The sequence below is a fragment of the Meriones unguiculatus genome, chromosome 9, assembly GCF_030254825.1.
Source record: "Meriones unguiculatus strain TT.TT164.6M chromosome 9, Bangor_MerUng_6.1, whole genome shotgun sequence".
Lineage (NCBI taxonomy): Eukaryota > Metazoa > Chordata > Mammalia > Rodentia > Muridae > Meriones > Meriones unguiculatus.
This window is the reverse complement of record NC_083357.1, coordinates 62032096-62051037: the sequence shown is the minus strand read 5'-3', so window position 1 is coordinate 62051037 and position 18942 is coordinate 62032096. Positions and strand designations below refer to the sequence as shown.

The 18942-nt window shown below is 47.5% G+C and overlaps 1 protein-coding gene across 18 annotated transcripts in view; it reads left to right on the top strand.

Annotated features, from left to right (window-relative positions):
- Positions 1 to 17425, top strand: part of Hmbox1 (homeobox containing 1) — a 131050-nt gene extending 113625 nt beyond the window's left edge. The window contains exons 7-11 of one of the 18 annotated variants that reach the window (XM_060391320.1): positions 591 to 673; positions 2409 to 2504; positions 3542 to 3630; positions 3864 to 3935; positions 5587 to 17425. In XM_060391320.1, coding sequence (XP_060247303.1) covers positions 591 to 673; positions 2409 to 2504; positions 3542 to 3630; positions 3864 to 3935; positions 5587 to 5724 — 478 coding nt within the window. In that variant the 3' untranslated portion in view covers positions 5725 to 17425. The other 17 variants (XM_060391321.1, XM_060391319.1, XM_021654329.2 and 14 more) reach the window with 17 other exon arrangements.
- Positions 17426 to 18942: the final 1517 nt, after the last annotated feature.

Below are 18942 nucleotides of genomic sequence, written 5' to 3'. Positions count from 1 at the left end.
TTTGTTCTGTATACTAAGAATGAATGGCCATTGGCTGAAGTCAGTGAAGAGCAGGAGGGGTTTTCAAACAAGAGAGATAGAATTCCACCTGTGCTTTAGGAATAAAACACATCTTCAGACATACTGCTCTGAATTCTACCTTCACGGCCTTTAACTTCTGAATTCTCCAGTCAGCAACTGTCTATATATCTACTTCTTGTGACTCTGTGACTTTAGTCATGCATACCAAAACAACACATATTATATATTGACCATACCCCTTACTTCCCTGCCATCCCTTTTCTTAGCTTTCCCTCCATCATTCCTCTTAGTTCCCCTAGTCAGTTTTACTTCTGAGGCCATGTCATATGCACATTCACAATTTATATATCTATATTAAAGAAATAAATAAGTAGAGCCACTCATGAGAGCAAGCATGGCATTTCTTTCTGAGACTAGCTTGATTAGGTTAATGTGACCATCACCAGCTAGATTCTATCATCTAGAAAGTTCTTCTGGACATCCTGGACTATACCAAAGTTACATTTCAAAGAAGACATCCTAATGAGTGCATTTTAAAGTAGACCATGTCTTTGTTGGTTGCCCTGCAGTTACTTCAATGAGAACCAGTACCCAGATGAAGCAAAGAGAGAAGAGATTGCCAACGCTTGCAATGCAGTCATCCAGAAGCCAGGTAAGGGGTGAGCGCAGACTGCAGGGCCCAGCTACACTCAGTGGTCTGGACAGCTTCCCCCCCACGCAGGCCCCTGCCCAGTGTTCTCCACATAGTGCTTGTGATAATATGACATGAACCAAGGCTCACACACAATGACTCTTCATGAGCTTTAAGGCCTTGAGTGTTTTTTTTTTTTTAATTATTGATTGGTTTTTCTAAAATTTAGCCTAACTTTATCAATTCTTAAATAATAAAAGTGTGAAAATTCAAGGACGTTTTTAAAATAAAAATATGTAAATCCATTTTTTTTTCACTGTTGCTCTAAAATTATGTGATCTGTATTTTTTTGTGGGAAAGCTCTTCGGGATTGAATTTTATCTGTGTAGATGAGGGAAACATGGTGGCTCCCTTTTAAAGTCTCCTGTGGGAGTCCACAGCCACTCCCCTACTTCCTGTGTGTCTCACTCCCAGTGCACTTCAGAGGCTCGGCACAGCGCCCGTTCCACCAAGTGACCAGCTTGTTTCAGCTTGGCCAATTGTTTTGATGGCTTAAAGGTTGTGCGAGGGGCTGGAGAGATGGCTTAGTGGTTAAGCACACTGACTGCTCTTCTAGAGGACCTGGGTTCAATTCCCAGCACCTACGTGGCAGCTCACAGTCATCTGTAACTCCAAGACCTGGCACCCACAGGCATACATACAGGCCAAATGCCATGCACATAAAATTAAAAAATAAATAGATAAATTTTAAAAAAAAAAAGGGTTGTGCGAATCTCAGTTTTATTCAGTGAAGGGGGATTAACCTCCTTCGTTTAGAAAGCCGACTTCTAGCGGCTTTCTAAACTACACACTCGGCGCCACCCTCAGAGGAATCTGTACTCTGCGTGCACAGGCCTATAGTCCCAGTGCAGGCATTAGCTCCCTCTGGAAAACACAGATTAAAAGCATAAACTAGAGGACAGGAGAGGGGGAGACAGTACTGCTTACTAGTTAGCACAGTGTCTCCATAGGAATTAACTGTGATGGCCAAGAAGACAGTAACTCTAAAGTCTAATCTGAGTGGTACTTGTGTCCCAGAACAGTCACAATCGTGGATGGCTATATACCCTCAAAGCAACATCTATGTCATATATTACATGACATAGAACATGTATCTGAAACTAAGATGAGTCATTTTCTGTTATCTATGTACTTCTATGAAAAAATAACATCCCTCTCAGCCGGCCAGTGGTGGCACACACCTTTAATCCCAGCACTTAGGAGGCAGTGGCAGACAGATTTCTGAATTTGAGGACAGTCTGGTCTACAGCATGAGTTCCAAGACAGCCAGTTTCGAGACAGCCATCTCGAAAAACAAAAGTGAAAAAAAGAATAACACCCTCTCGATGATGCTAATTAAATGATGCCTCCATGATACTAACATGGAAAGTAAAGTTTGATGCAGAACCCTAGCAAATGCACCTTGTAGAATTTGTAATATTGAGTATGTCTTCCTGAGTTACTAGTTATATGTTACTAGTTCTGGCTAGCTGTGTGTTCATTTGTGTGTTTGCTCATGCAGTAATGATTTTAGTGGGTTCTTGGTACTAAGCAATGGTTTAAAAAAAAATTAAAAAAAAAAAGACCCTATCCCATCTTGTTATTTTGGCAGTAAATAGAATCAAAAGCAACTTTTAGCAGAGAAGTATTTCTTAAGAACAGTTTACTCTTGGATCCAAGAGATGGATTATCTGAATTTTGTTGCATGCATTCACAGGCAAAAAGCTGTCTGACCTGGAACGAGTTACTTCTCTGAAAGTATATAATTGGTTTGCTAATCGACGAAAGGAGATCAAGAGGAGAGCCAATATCGGTAATGTATGAGGGAGACTGCTTTGTCTCATGAGGCTGGAAATGTGATGAGAGTGGCCAGTTATGAGCTGCAGGTCTAAATGAGCCCAACACTTAGGTTGCCTCTCTTCGTTGCAATTTTAATAGCAAGGTCTGTGTTGCCTGCACTTTGTATATTTTAATAATGACTTTGTTATTTATAAAGCCAGTTGTTCTTAATGTTCTAGAATGTAGAATTAAACCCTGAGCCACTTATGTGGTTCATATTAAGGATTTCTGTGGGTCTCAAGAACTGTGAAGCTCCCTGTCTGCTGGTTACTGCTGCAGCTATGCCCTAGACACTAAGAAACATCTGATCAGTAGCTGGAGTGGAAGAGGTTTAGCAGGTGAGAAGCATGGCAAAAGCATGGCTAAAGGGTATTTCAGAAACCTATGGATTTAGTCAGTTCACCACGTGTACTTACTGTATACCATAAACAAACAGTTTCCGTTGGCCAACAGTAACTTCATAAAGCTAGAGGATGGAAGATTGTGTAAAAGTGCCCAGGGGAAAAGATGCATTCAACTAAAAAAAAAAAAGAAGAAAATCCAAGATTTTGTCCTATTCAAAACTATGGTAAAAGTAAGAGGTTTGAATGAATGAGATCGGAGTAAAGGATTCATTGAAGCTTCTAAAGTTGTGTTTCGGGGTCTTGGGTAGCAGTGACAGAAAGGAGCTGATTTTGATGGCCAGCACAAGAAGTCTGACTGCATTTCATGTGTGGATATGCTTCTTACTTGTTAGTCCAATTCTCAGGTGCTTTGCACAGGCCCCCCCCCCCCAGGACAGCTATTGACACAGTAAGTTTCATGAAGTACCCAACAGTCCAGGTCAGTAGTTTACTGAGCCTGGAAGTCTGGCCTCTACTTGAGCTACACAGAGTTGAATTTCTCCCACTTACAGATCATTAGAAACTGACTAATTATGTTCTGATTTCCTTACTATAAAAATCATGGTTCGGCCACTGTGCTGAGGCAGCAGATAATTTAGGGATCTATTTGCTTTTTTCGAAGAAGCAGCAATCCTGGAGAGTCATGGGATAGACGTACAGAGTCCAGGAGGCCACTCCAACAGTGATGATGTGGACGGGAACGACTACTCAGAGCAGGTGGGCAGCCGCGCCGACTGAGGCTTCTGGTTACCCAGTGGTGGGGCAGTGGCAACTCAGGCTGTGGGTGTGGTTGTACCGGGAGGTTGGGGAGCAGCCGGTGTCCCTCCACTCTGCTCGTGTGTCTAGTTAGATTTTCATGTGGTTGCAAAGGACTGTGGTAAAACTCTGTTGTCCTGTTAAATCTGTGAGTAATCTCTATCCACCCCTGTGGGTTTATTGTCACACAACAGGACACTTGGCAAGCACGCAATGGGGAGGAGGAGGAGGGAAGAAGTTCAGAGGGAGGCAGAGAAGCAGAGAAGGTAGAAGAAGAGAGGAGGATCTGACCCAAACAAGCAAGTTACACCACTTACCACACACACAGTGTTGGGGACGCACTTAGGGGCCCGCGGGCAGCTGTGACCATGCCTACACATGGACCGTGAAGGCACAGCAGAAGGCGCTGCCCACTGTAGCCCCATCACAGTGGGAGCCCTCATGCTCAGAGGAGTGGCTAACCGGGGTCTCTCTGGTCATTGGCACACTCCTCTTGTCATAAATACAATTCCTGCATGTCTTTTCATCTCATCCCGGTGTGCTCTGCATTGCTTGGGGAAAGTGTATTTAATTGTAGCCACTGCATGGAATAAGGCAGTAACTTCTATTGGGGAGTTCCACAGGCACAAACATATTGACAGATATCATTCAGATTTTCTATAGGATGTCAATTAAATTTTCATTTGGGAAACTTAAAAAAACACATGGTCCCTTCCCTAGTCCCTGGCAAGAAAGCACTTACTCTCTTTTCTGGTGGTTTCCTTGGCCTTCAGCCTGCCATGTTCTTCATTCTCTTGGTTTTTCATTGCCTTCATGTACCCATTACTCCAGAAGGGCGAGCGATTCTTTGCAGATTCCTTCTTAAATCCTAAAAGCTAGTATCTGATAGCCAGAACAAAACAGTAGCACCTATGTGTCCCTGGAGATTACCCCTTCCCCCCAAGAGTCAGTTCTCGAAGCGCAGCTCCACCCTTGGCTCAGGACGGTGTGCTGTTTCTTTCTTATTGGAAACGTTCCTGTTCTTTTTCAGCTGACCCACATACATAGATCATTTCCATCTTTTTTGCAGATGCCCTGAGGGCAGCACTTCCATATGCTTTTTTCCCCCAAGGGACTTACTCTTTCCAAAGCTCTTTGGTACAGAGTCCCCTGAAAATGTGACAGGTGAGAAACACCTTTTATCTGTGGTGGCACCTTCAGTGCCTGGCACACACCCTGCAAGGATAGCTTCCTTCACCGCTTCTTTTCTCCATTGTCTGGGTTTGCTTTGGTTTGTTTTTGGAACTTACCGCCAAGTCTCCCACCTCAGCTTGGGAGGCTGGAGTTACAGACATGTGCCACTAGGCGTGTCAGCAGCTTTACTGTTGAATGTGTAGAGAGCTTCACCTAGCTCGAAGTGGGACACTGCCCTTGCGACGTGTGTAACTGAGGACCCCTCCCTGTTCTGTAAGGTGTAGGTGCCCGTACTAAACTCCCTCTACTTTTCTCAGCAGTGACACACTCTGCATTCCAGTGGCCCTCAGTAGCTTTGTGGAGTTCAGAAAGCAATACGTTGAGGTCAGCGATCCCTGTTGTATCCGAGGCAAACAGAAACACCCAAATTATTAGCCTATTTTAATTACTTCAGGTGTGATCACCACTAGCAATTTTTTGATAGAATAATAAATTCTCAGTGAAAAAAAGAAACAAATCATTTTAGTCCTTTTTATTTGTTGAGTCACAAAAACATTAGAAGTCTCTGGACCTATGTCCATTCAGTGTCTACTTAAATACAGTTCACCTCCACCATGAGATGCACGCAGCCATTTCCTCCGTAGATGCTCTATCCCCGCACGGCAGCCCTGCATGCCTTTCTGTGAGCTTGAGAATTGGTACCAGCCAACGAATAACGTTCATTTCTTATTTCTACACATCTAGGATGACAGCACGAGCCATAGTGACCACCAAGATCCCATCTCACTAGCTGTGGAGATGGCAGCCGTCAACCACACTATCTTGGCATTGGCCCGGCAGGGAGCCAATGAGATCAAGACAGAGGCCCTGGATGATGACTGATCAGGGAGGATTAAACAGTTAACTTAGTTTAGACGTAGCACCTTAGCAGACTTTCCTCGGTCCTTAACATGTGTTCTTACAGTATAACTTACAGTTTCTTGTATGTCAGGTAGCCGTTAGGGTCTTGTTCTGTGAAGATGGCATGGTGCCCTCAGCCTTTGCATATACTCTCTCAGTATTAAAATCCCAGTAAGTAAGAACCAAACAAACAAACTTCCCTCTCCCAGCCCCCGAGGCTAAAAAAAAAAAATCTCGCTGCTCCGTCTTAGCATTCCAAGAAAGTGCTTCCAGGTATTTAGATAGCCCTCAGTCTCAAATATTAGACTCTGTGTAAAATCTTGGGTACCTTTAGACTCATGTAACACTAGGCTGTACCCCGTTCCTGCCCTAAGACTGATAAGGATGCAAGCTGAGGTAGTGACACAGGACCAACAGACACCTTCCGGGAAGTTTCCACCGAGCGCGAGGAACACTCCAGCCGCCTCGGCCTGAGATTTGCTGATTCAGCTGCAATAAGCCGCGCCTCCTGGCCACAGTGTGGCGAGGCTCCACGTCTTTGGGTGCTGTGCTATGAATGTCACTGGAGTCCCAGGCTCAGCTCTTGCTTAATGCTAACACACCCAACACAGACACCCTCCCTCTCACAGGCTGTGTGACCTAGCAGATGAAATACTGCCTTCTGCGTTTGGGACCACAACTCTAAAACAAAAAGGACAAAAACAAACAGACAAACAAAAACCACCAAGTTCTGAAAAGCAAACCCAGCTTGAGAGCAGTAGGGAGAGCATGAACTGAGTGTCGGGTGGACGCTAAGCCCCGTTCTCAGAGCCGCTATACATTCCACAGCGCGGTGCCAGGCCTACCTGGGAGATGTCATGGAAGTTGCTTTGCCTCCTGTTGGTGCCCCTCCCTGCTACCAAAAAGTCTTTAAGGATAGAGCTGAGGTCAGAAGCGAGTGAAAGAGCAGGCCTTGAAGCCCACCCAGAGTTGCTAGGACTCTGTTGGGGACTGTGCCAACCTGACTGTCACAGATGCAGATCCTTGCCTAGCTAGGGGCAGAAAAGGCAGGGGACATTTGCCACTTACATCGTGAGTATGCGGGACACAGCAGGATGTGTCTGCTGTGTTCCCATTACTCTGTCCTTGTGGAGGTGTGAAAGCTATATTGCTACAGGCAATTTATTTAATAATTGGAAGCCATATTGATAATGGATGTGGTAATATTTGTAGTTTAATCTACTTTAAGCGGCAGTAACTAATGGAATTTTTTTCCTTGATCACATATGTAGCACTTTTGTTACTTTTTAAAGATATTTATATTTGATAAATCTTTTTTTCATTTTGAGAACTCAAAATACCAAACAGTGAACTTGTGTTATAAAGTCACCCTGTGACCACCTTGTCATCTAGTAGCAAAATGATGAACTATTCAAGCATCAAAGAAAATTACATCTGCTGGCCTTGTATGAAAATGATCTCCTGGAGACCTGATTAAATGACGCTGTCACTGTGGCTAAGAAGAAACAGCCTTCAGTGTATTGGCACCGTGCGTGTCTGAGAGGGGCTAAGTGTTTTCTGCCTCGTCCCATCTCTCCTCTGTGTGTCTGAAGAAGCCTTGTTTGGAGGGCAGTGTGGAGTAGGCCAGTAAGCAGGCTTTCATCTTTCTGTCTGTTCCCTGAACCAATTTCTAAGAGATAAAGTAGGTGCCATGTCCTCACCCCCTCCTTCCTCACCAAGTGTGTTCACCTTCAGAACTGTTGAGAGAGGACAGCACACTGAGCCTCCTCATTTTCCCCTTCTCCCTGGCTGGATACTCAGTACCCACAGATTTAGCTGGTCTTCTTGGGGCACACTCTGCCTAGATTATCCCATTAGTCTTGGTTACAGGAATGTGAGGCGTCGTCTTTGAGGGGCCTGAGGATACCACCCCACCTACATTTGTGACTTTGAAGAGTGCTAGGTAGGGCTTGGTCCTGCTCCTATCAGTGGATTTCAGGGGGAAATGTATGCATGCATTTTTCCCAGCTCCAGGAACTGAAGTAAAATGGAGCCATCTTTTCTTACTGTATTACTTGAACCCACAAATTTAAGAATAGCATTTCTTATTCTCAGGAACGAGCCCCCACGCCTACTTAGAATATTTCATGGTTTATTTGACTTTTTTATTTCACTTAGGAGATTGCATTATCGTTCTTTCCTTTTGTTTACTTAGAAGAAATAGACTTATTATGTCTATCCATTTTGGTCAAGTTTTGTCTGCTTATTCTCAGTTGAATCAGAAAGAACAGGAGAGGAGAAAAACATTTTTCTGACAAGCCACATCCACAATTTACCGTGAGATTATTATAACTGACAACTTCTTTATGGTGCCGTTGCTCTTGTCATTTGTTCTCCTTGGCTTTTTAAAGGAACAGGCTCCAGCTGTTAAGACAGCTCCAGTTCCTAAGGGAACTCTGACTGCAGCAGAAGAGCAGAATGTCCTGTGTCCTTGGACCCTTGAGAGAGAAGAGGACAGCAGAGGATGCCAAGCCCTGGCTGGGTGTAGACAGTGCCAGCGGGATGTGGCAGCACGACGGCAGAGCACAGTTGCGCAGAGGCTGGCCCTGTGCCAAGCTAGGTAGAAGGGCTGTCACTAGTCCTTTAGCTGGGGCAGCTGGCGCACCCACAGTAGGATTTGCTTCTTTGGAACCAAGGTTCAGATCTGCCATCATGTAGTTTTCGGGGGTCAGCAGGCTTGAGTCTGCTCTGGAGTCCCGGTCCCTGAGCTCTTGGATAGCCACAGAGCCGTTCTCAGTCCGTAGGGTGGTGAGTCTTTCCTTAAGCTTTTCCAGGTTCTAGGTATGCTATTAAATCAGAAACTTTAAAATTCCCCATGCTGAGAGAAAGAGAGCTGGGCTCTTACACTCGTTCTTTTGCTCCTTGCTTGCCCTGTCTCTGCTCTCACCATCTGTACTTCTTGTGGCCCCAGAGATCTCTTTCAGGGGTTGTGCCTTCCTGACCAGTGAAGACTTTGAAAGAGGCGAGGGGGGAAAGCAGACATTTGTAGAGTGTGCTGTGATTTTTATTCAAGTACTTTGATTGAATTGCTGTTGCTGGATAGGAAGGTAACTTCCCACCTCCTAGTACTTTACATGGCGACCTGTTAACAAAGGACCATCTTAAGGTATTCCTATCTGAAGACAATTGCAGCCAGCAGCCAGGAAGGGCAGTGCTGTGCTCTCCTGTGTGTGCCTATGCAGTGCCCTCAGAAGTCAGGAGGCACCCCATGAGGCAGGGTACAGGAGGAGAGAACCTGGGATGGGGAGGTAGGTGGCCTCTCTTCCTTTCAGTCCAGCTCAGCAGGCTACCATAGAAAGACCTGAGGGCATTGGAAGCCTGCTTGGACTACTCCACTCCAGAGCTCTAGTTCCTGGGAAGTTTATCACTTGGCCACGCCCAATTTTTTAGGGCCAGGTATCTGGGTATGTTTTGAGTGCATGGAGAGCTCTGATGCAGTCTCTCAGCTCTCCCTGGCTTTAGCAACTGTTGCTGTAAACTCCTCTTGGAGACCAGTCTTCGGGCACCAGCTAGAGCAGACCCTGTTCCATCAGGATGCTTTCAGCACTCTCTCCAGGGGGCTCCTCTTCCTTCAGTGCCCTTCTGTTTGAGTATCACGTCTTTGTCTTAAGCTAGCTTCACTGACAACAGGCTTAGTGGGGGGCTTTAGTCCCCTCTGAACTCTGCCCCGCCTTCCTGTGATGGGCAGCCATGACTCCACCTGCCAAGCCTGTTACCTTTGTAACAGTGAGAATAATCCCTTTCCACAGGGACGTCTACAGCCTGTTCTAAAAGTGTTCCCTTCAGGTCCTTTCCTTGGTGTCAAAAGGGATTTGCTTAGAAGCAGCATTCCCACTTAACTCAGCTCTGCTTTAAACCAGAACTTTCCTTCTTTGCTCAGAGAACAGCCTGGATTTTTCACTGTGGGCCTCACCAAGTTCTTAGGCAATAACGTTTCGTGTGGTTGGCGGTCTCCTCTTCAGTGGCTCTCTGCCTCCTGCATGGACATCAGTCTCTGTCCATCTCTGTGACGTCATCCTCTTGCTGTGATTGTCAGCTGTGTTTACTACTGTATTTACTGAGGCTGTACTGAGACCAGACCAGTCCACTTACAGCTTTACTGAGCCAAATTTATGTTTTAAGATTTTCTAAGTGAAGACTGGGCACATTGGCCAGTTCTGCTGTCTGTGTGTTGGAGTGGGGGGTACTGGTCCAGGAGTAGGAATTACAGGTGCACGGCTTTCTCTTTTGTGTGTGTTTGCTCTTTAAATTGCAAGTATGTTTACTCAGGATTGGGCCACCAGTTGTCAGCCATACTGAATTTAGCAAACTGTGCTGTAGCTCTGGAAACCCTTTACCATTTGTCTCCTTAGCATGTGTTGACACTGTAACAGTGAGCAGGCAGACAGCAGTGGAAGGCTTTCCAGGGAGGCTGCCTAAGGCTGTCGTGGTAACATGTGGTCAGAACAGAGGCTCTGTCCTGCACAGTGCCTCTCCTTACACGCCCTACATTTCAAAGTTGACTATCACTTAAGAAGAGTGGCTTCCTTACTGCGCTAGAGCACTGACAGACAAAGGCTTTGAGACTTACCATTCTCATACGCATACGGAGTGTGTTACAAAGGCTTTTCTCAATGTCATTTGTTGCTAAACTGAAGGGGAGACAGTACTGCTTATAGCAGCAATGGAACTGACAGATTCAGAAATGGGGCTTTCTGCATATCTATGCACTGGTAGAAGCTGGAAGTTTGAACATTCAAAGGTTTCTATAGCTACTTCATTGCACTATCTTGAGGGAGGGGATGTACTGAGAAAAAAAGTCACTAGCAACCTGAGCCACCCTGACCCCTACAACACTAGTTTTCTTCTTTAACCAAGCTAGGACAACACTGAGGGAAGGTTCAGCTCACCAGCTTGGTGGTTGCCTTGGGATTCCAGATTTATTCGTCCGCCAGCCGCCGTATAATCGGTGACATCCAGGCAGGACTAAATTTAGTTGGCTGTCTTCAGGTGAGCTAGGAGCAGCCTTCTTCCACTGGTGGAGTTTCCAAGCACCCCCCACCCTTTACCTCTAGCCCTTGCTGGGTGGCAGAGTTGCTTTGATGCCTTCCTTGGCTGACAAGCCCTTGCTGTGGCCAGCACAGCTACAGGCTCTGTTGTTGGGGAACTTGATGCCCACGCAGGAGGCCAGCTCCCCTGACTCTATGTCCGTCGTTTCTCTCTTTAAATAAGACTGGCTCCATACAGCCATAATTAATTCACAAATTCACGATGGTGTGCTGTGATCAAATGAAGGTTTGGCAGAATCTTTTTTTCAAATTGTAACCATGGTAATTGAGGGGGGTGGCACAGAATGAATATATAAAAGTATAATAGCAATTGTTCCGAATGACTGAGTGTCCTCCTGACATGTAATTAGCTCTTTTAGGAGGATGTAGATTGGCATGGTCATAATTAAGAGGATTTCTGTCCTTTATGTGGTTGAGAATAGCAGAGCACCCATCCTTGTTCCCTTTGAGCACTAATGCTCCCAAGAACATTTGGAACAACAGCTCAGTAAACCAAAATAATGACATAGGATTCATGTCCCACCCAAATGAGAGAGCATTGGGAGCCATTTCAGGTCCAGAATGGAAGGCTTTGCTTATTGCTTGCATCTGACTTCTAAATTCTCTGAAACCTCTCGTGTCCAGTTTCAACGTATTCAGCTTTGGCCAGAAACTAGTCAGCATCTCAGACTGAGGCAGCCTCTGGCAGAGCTTCCTGGTCCGCATCCTTTGTCTGGCATCCGGAATGCTCCCCTGGGAACACCTGCTGCTTGACTGGGCTTCCAGGGATTTTCAGGCTTTTCCTTGGAAACTTGACCATTTCCACTGCCACAACAATCAGAAAGTGTTTGCCACAGGGAGGTGTACAGAGTTGAGTAGTGACCAGGAGCAGACAGCATAAGAACATGCATGCGGCGACCTCACATGGGAATGCGTGGACTGGGCTCAGTATGCACACCCCAGCTTGCTCACATCAGGCTTGTTCAGCCGTTGCCAGCTCCTAATGCTGTTCTCCTGCCAGTACTGGGTTCCTGGCTCCTCAGAAGCCATGTTTTCTGTCCCCCACTTAGTTTTTCTTCACGCACCTGTGCCTTCAGGCAGGCACTGTGTGACATTCACAGACTGTAGTGGCCTCCTGACTAGGAACTGCAGGCACTCACTAGCCCCTCTTCAGCTGATGCTTAGTTTAGACTTACTTTCTTTTTTTTTTTCTTTGTTCTAGTCACTCTTTGTAGGAGCCTTGATTCAATTAGAGGGCCAGGGGTCCACCAGAGTGCCAGCAGCTGCCAGTGCTAAGTGGCCTTTTATAAGCTCCTCTACCCATGAGGCTCAGGACTCAGGTGAGGTTAGCTTGCATTCATGAGTCCATGTTTTAGGCGGAACACTGCGGGATTGGTTAGTATTGGGGGCAGGGAGGTTGCATGCACATGTGTCCACCCTTTCTACAGAAGGTACCTCCTCACCGAGAACACTAATCAACCGCTCTGTCATGCGAAAGGCTGAGGTTGAGTACAAACCTAGAGAGGTCTAAAGAGCCTTCTTCCCTCTGCACACAGACATACAGAGAGGTGAGAAAAGATTCTATTTCTGGGAATGTTTCAGTTTGAGCTCTCCCAAATACTTATAGTGAAATGTACAGCATCAGGAAGGTGGTCCTGGGAGGATGGCCATTGCTGCTGCTTCTCTAAGTGACCCTGTGGACCCTCCCCCTGCCTGCAGGTCAGAAGTGTGTGGACCTTGAGACCATTCAGCCTTGATGGACTTGTAATAGCTTGCGTCCCCAGTTGCTGAGATGTTGCTGTTGGTGTCTACATTAGAGGTCCAGATCTGCCTTCCGATTTCATTCTGAAAAGTCACTACTTGAGCTAATTTTGTGATTTGTGTGGCATGTGCTACACAGCAGCAAAACATTACAATGACCTGTGAACATTCAAGGGAAGCAACTTGGCATGCAGCTGCAAGTCCCTGACATCTTCTTCTGGGTGCTCACGGGGACCGCTCTGATTAGCAACACTCCGCTCAGGAGAAATATTCCTGTAGTCTCACAGCTGCCCCACCTCAAAACACAAAACCAGCTCAGTAGCCAAGAACAGTGTAGGTGGTACTTGACCCTCAAGAGCTTCCTTGCTTGCCTTCTTTTAAGAAAACTTAACTCCAGACGTGATTTTGTAAACATCTGAAGATGTGAAGATGCTGTCATTTAGGGAATGTGTCATCTTGCTCTGCCAAGCTCACTGCCAGCCTGCTTGCTGTTTGCAGGTTAGGCCCTTCCGTTGTCTTCTCTGCAGCTGAATTCTCATTCACTGCATCAGCTGTGAGGTGCAAGCTCCCAGCCCTCCCCTCCAGGCAGTGATTGCCACAAAGCCTGTGCATTTCAGTTCTTGCAACACTTAGCTCCTGGGGCTTTGAGGCATCCTGCTTGTGCTCCTAAGGTTTGTGCTGAACACCCCCACAAACCTTGCTGTTCTCTGCCGCAGTCAGAAGCTGAGGTAGAAGCATTTTGGAATCCAAAGTTCTGGTGTCCTGGCATTAGCGCGACCGTGCCGTGGCTTTCTTTGGCTCCGCATCAACACTTGACTGGTCCGTAAGTAGCAGTTTCTTGAAGATATCCAAACTTGGGCCTAGAATAAGAACTTTCTAATATCCAGAATCCAAGAATGGAGCAAGCTGCCTCAGGGTTAATGTGGAGGCTTCGTGACTGTACTGGTCAGTGACATCAAATGAGCATCTCCAAGCTGGCCTGCTGCACTCCTCCCCTTCCCTTCTTTTCTAGCTCTTTTCTCACAAAATTGCATTCTCCAAATGTTGGCTGGGTCACTATCTTCCTCTTCTGATCTCTGTCACATCGAGGGTAGCCTTAAAGCCCAAGAGAATGAAAAACACCTGAGGAGCAAGGCCTAAGGACTCAGCAGACTGCCTCCTGGGGCTGCTGATCCCTAGTGACACTGGCTGGCCGGTGGGCTCTTAACACCGTCCTCATTTTGCCCCAACCACCTTGATTTGGAGAGAACAAGTATGTGTGCCTTTCATTCTGGTAGAAGATTTTGCATCTCTGTTGGCGGCCAAAGGTGCCATGGAAATTGTGAAGTGAAATCAGTGCCTGTCACCTACCCAGGACTTAAGATGAAGCCAGTCCCAGGGACATGTGTTTGAAGGTTTGTTGCTCCCCCCCAAGACTTAGCTTCCCAGTGCTTCCAGGTTGAATCTCTCCAGTCTTGTTTTGTAGCTTTTAGAGCCCAGAAACCCCTCCCGTTTTTGCTTTACTGGAACTAAGAGCCCAGCCTAAACCTATGAGGCCATCTGTCCACGACTCGCTGAGGCCATTAGACTAGAAAACCAAATGGCATTAGAGCTGTGTGAATGTAAACAGCAGCCGCTCTCTGATGTTTCCTGGGCCCCATCTGCAGGTGGGAGGTGCATGTGTGAATTGTGTGTGCTGAGTGGAGGTGAGCACTCACAGCTTTCAAAAAGCAATCCCTTTATCATTTGCCTTGATGCCCACATTGACTGTATTGAAATCTGTGGGGATCTCATCATGCATCTCTGAAAATGGGCACCAGAAAAACAAAACCAAAGTTCTTGGGATGGGTGGAGCTTTTTTCCCCAAGCACTGGCCATTCTGGCAAGCTTTCTCCTTTCTGCTTTTTGGTTCTACCACACCACCACTATGAAAGCTCTCTTTTTTTCTTAATGGTCCCTCACAGTGACCCTAAGCGGTTTGTCGGGGCAGCCTGCACCTCATTAGGCGCAGATCAGGGACCACAGTGGCCAAACTGGCCTTAGCCACCACATAACTTCACTGGCTGCAAGGTAGGACCGCTGCTGGAAGGTGCCAAGGGTAGCAGTTGCCTCCCTGGAAGAGCCTACAGCCTTTCTCCGATTTCTCCATGGGCTCAGCCTCCCCTCCATGGCCCTGGTTACGTTGGGTCTGCAGTACCTTCCAGAACAAACTTCTCATTTATGTTTAAGTGCCTAAGCAAGTGACAGACCTCTGGGAGCTGCCCACGTGTTGGCCTATGCCCTGTCCCTCCCACCATACACCCAGCCTCAGGGCGGACTGTGCATGCCCCCACCCCCAGCCCAGTTTTCTCTGCCATTCTGCAGGCAGAATGGTCACAAGGGCAAGCTAGGAGAGAGGGCTGGCCTTGTCACTGTCTCCTGTGTTCCTTCTGTTGATGTGACTGTGGTCTTGGATCAGAAGGAGTTTTAAGGAGTCTTAGCTAGAGTGAGAATAGGAGTGAGATAGCCTCTGAGCAGAATTTTGTCTGTCCACACTTGAGGCCATTTCCAGCTTTCTAGCAGGCAGGGATGGTGACTGATAACCCTGTGAGTACTGGGCCCTGGCCTCATCTACAGCCCAGATACCAAGGAGCCAGGAGCCAAGGGCCATCACTAGTAGTCGTTTAAGGTCCAATGTGGGGTTTTTTTATTTTATTTTTAATGAGTGAGAGATAATTGAGTCAGAGCTAGCTCCAGGCCTTGATTTACGTTGGGTATAGGATAGCTTATTTAGTGACTGTTGTGCCCAGTTGGGTTAACACAGATGACTAGTGGGGAAAGGAACAGTTCATATGCAGGCACCTTATTTTCATTAATAACCCAGTATTTTTGTTCAAGACAGTGGAGTAATGTGAACACTGGGCATTTGCATGTAACAGGTGTAGATGACCCTGCCTCACCTAGGGAAGAGAAAGCAGTGAGTGAGTGGCTAAATGGTGGTGAAAGTGAGGCACCGTGGTGCATGCGAACCGTGCTGCCGCTGAGGACTGTGTCACCCGTTTTCTAGATGCAGCAGTCATGGTCCACCAGCACCTGTCAGGCCCGATGTAACTGAGGAATGTCAACTGGATGCAGATTGAGGGACGGCAGCTTTCAGTCAGAGCATCGGGAGGGCCAGGGTTCTGGGCCCTGACTGGACTTGACATTCTAGCGAGAGCTGAATGCTAAGGAGTGACAGCCAGTCCTGCTGAAGCGGAGTTGGCTGTGGGTCTGGGAACGAGCCGGCATGGCCCCCTGGGAAGTGGAGAGAAGGCTCACACGCTCTGCCCAGACACTGGGGACCAGATGTCTTGAGGTTGCCTGCAGGTAGTCAGCGCGGTGGCTGTGTAGGATCCTGCCAGACGAGTCAGGGAGGGGCAGGGCGCCCTCCTGGCCGTGGCTGTGTGTGTCTCAGTCTGTGTGTTTCCTTTTGGTGTCTCCTCTGGTCTCTGTCCCCATCTGTGTGCCATGTGTCCCTGAGGGTGAGTCACACCTGTGTCTGAGTCTGCTGTAAGGTGTCCAGTCTACCTCAAGGGGTCATCATGGCAAGCTCTGTCCACATGGAATCCTCCTTACATGCCACACACACTGGAATGTATACCACCCCACCCCCACAGCCCCCGACCCCGTCTCTCCCCATAATCACCACAGACTCCTAGTGCAAATTGGATGCTGCTTTAAATGTGAAAAAAAAAATTGTTCAAAAGCTATAAAATCTGAATGAAAGCTAAAGCTGAATTTATAAGCCTTGTTGCATATGAGCCAAAAGTGCAAAAAGCTCTATATAATGAACTAACCTGCCACTCGTATAAATATAAATATATATAAATATATTAAAAATCAGACTGTTCTACAAAATTGTGTATTTGTATTTTTGTGTACGTACAATTTTCTGCTAAGCAGAAGGAGGGTGTAGTATAGGGCGCTGTGAGAAGAGATTTGGTTTAATCCCATTTCTGTTACTTATTTTTGTTAACATCAGATGCCTGTCTTCGTCTTCTCTGTGTATGACACTGTTTGGAAAGCTGCAGTATCCTTCTTCCTTAGGCCAGAGTCTGTGATGATAAAGCTGGGGCCCAGGGAGGTGTCTCGGCCACCCGACCAGGGGTGGGTTGGGGTACAGGGCTCGCATCCCTGAGGCCAGGCATGGCATTCTGACTTGTCTCTGGGAAGCAAATTCCCCTTCCAGAAACCAGCTTCCCAGACAGGATTGTTGAATATTCACTGACGAGGGGAGACTTCTGTCCGATGCCCGGGGGGTGCTGCTTGGCGTATCGCCCAGTCCCCCCGGCTGTCACTGAGTCACTTCTCCCTTCCAGGTAGCTGCTGCCTTTTCAGACAGGGTTACCGGATGCCTGTCACCAGACCTCCAATCCTTTACCTGGAGCATCTCAGAACCCACTTTTCCGGTGCTAAACAGGAGAGGGGTTAGAGTGGTTGCCAACAATGGCCAGAACCAACCCACCAGAGGCCAAGACAAGCTTGGGTGCCCACTGCTGCCCACACCCTCCCAGCCCCCTCCTGGCCCCTGGTGGAGCCTGCTCTAGGGAGTGATACTGCACCTTCCCAGTAGGACTCGGATTATAACAGTGTGTGATGACTGTAGCAAGCAGCCCTTGTTTCTGGGTGTAAATGGTCAAAGAAACAAGGGCTCTACTGTATTGATTAAATAGTTCCGATGAGTCCTGTTTCATTGTATCTCCTATTCTGGATTAGTGCCTTTTGGACAGTAGACTGTTCTGTAATTAAAATGTAGTATACTGCTTTTTTGTACAGTTTTGTTTTAATAAAACTTTTTTTTAATTTGTGTTTATTTTAGTATTGTACCTATTAGAGAATAAAATGTATAACTGAGCAAAGGCTGTCCAGTTTTTTGGATCCAAATATTCATGGGGGTGGGGCGTGGAGGCAGAGGGGCACTGCCTGGTTGAAGTGGGTACAGGTATCTGTTCTATGGACCCTGCCTTGTGTATTTTTAGAGTTTTATTTTGTTTTTGCAGGTCTGGGGATCAGACCTGAGGTTTCTCACAAGTGCTGTGACTCCAGCTCTGCTGTTGAGACTTTCCTAGGGGAGCTGGGAGATTATAGCACCACAGCCTGAGCAGGAGAACCCCAATCAATCACCACCTTGTGTGTGTGTGTTGGGGGGAGGCGCGGTGGGTAGACCAGTTAGGCTCCGCCCCGGGTTCACAGCCAAGCTTAAGGTTCTATAGCTTCCCTTTGCTTTTCCTGCTGCAGCCAGCTCCACCCTGAGCCTCTTAAAGGAGCAGGCTCTGAAAGCTGTGTCTGGAGAAGCAGAAACAGAAAGCAGCTTTTTGTTCTCCCTGGTCTGGTTTTCAATGGTGAACAAAGGCAGGGCCAGGACCCAGCCTTCTCTGTCCCCACTGGGAATTGTTTCCCTTCTGGGTATGCATACATAGGGCTGCAGATTCTGAAGCTTCTGTCTGGAGTCTGACAACGCAGCCCAGGAGAGCAGGAGAGAGGCCAGAACAGGCTGTCCCTACCTTATGGATCTGCATAGTTTGGCCCCAAACTCCTAGTTCAATTTATGCTCAAGTTTCAGACCATGAGTCTCCTCGGCCTTGGCACATGCACTACATGGCCAAGCATCTCCCTGGGGCAACCCCTCTTCCCTGTATCCAAGGGTGGCTTCCTTGGCCCCTCAAGGCCCCAGTGCCAGCTACACTCCAGGCTCAGGATCACTGTCCACATTCCTTGAGTGACTGGTAAGCAAAGAGTGAGCCGTGCCAGGGCTTGGTACAGACTAGACATCTCCCGGAGCTGCCAGGTAAGAGCAGCCTGAAAAGGATGATGTATCCTGTCCTGCCCTGTGCTCATCAGAATCCTGCCTCATCTCTCACGGGGCTGCTCCTGGCTGACACATTTTCTGTCCCTGTTGGGCAGGACTTCTCTCTGACAAGTCCTGTGTACGCAGAGGCTGTCTGTGGCCGACAGACGGCCACCTCCCCTTGAGCCTTCAGGTGGCCCTGACCCTGTGTTTCCCAGAAAGGGGCAGAATGGTGCAGAGAAAACCCTGAGCATTTCCTATACCCTGGACACCGCTTTCCTGGCAGAGTGGCTCAGAGTGGGGCTCCGTGGGTGGCAGAGGGAGTCCCTTCAGAAAGGGTAGGCTTCGTGATAGGCAGGCCTAAAGTCAGCTTCCTCAGTCCACAGGGACTAGATCCACCCCTGCCGACCAACCATAGTCCTAATTTTCCCTCTTTCTCAAATACTGTGTTCAAGGCAGTTGGTTCTCAACCTGTGGGCCTCAACCTTCCACATGGGGTTACCAAAGACTATCAGAAAGCAGATCCCTGGAAATGAGTTACAGACAGCTGTCAACTGCCACGTGGGTGCTGGGAATTGAACCTGGATC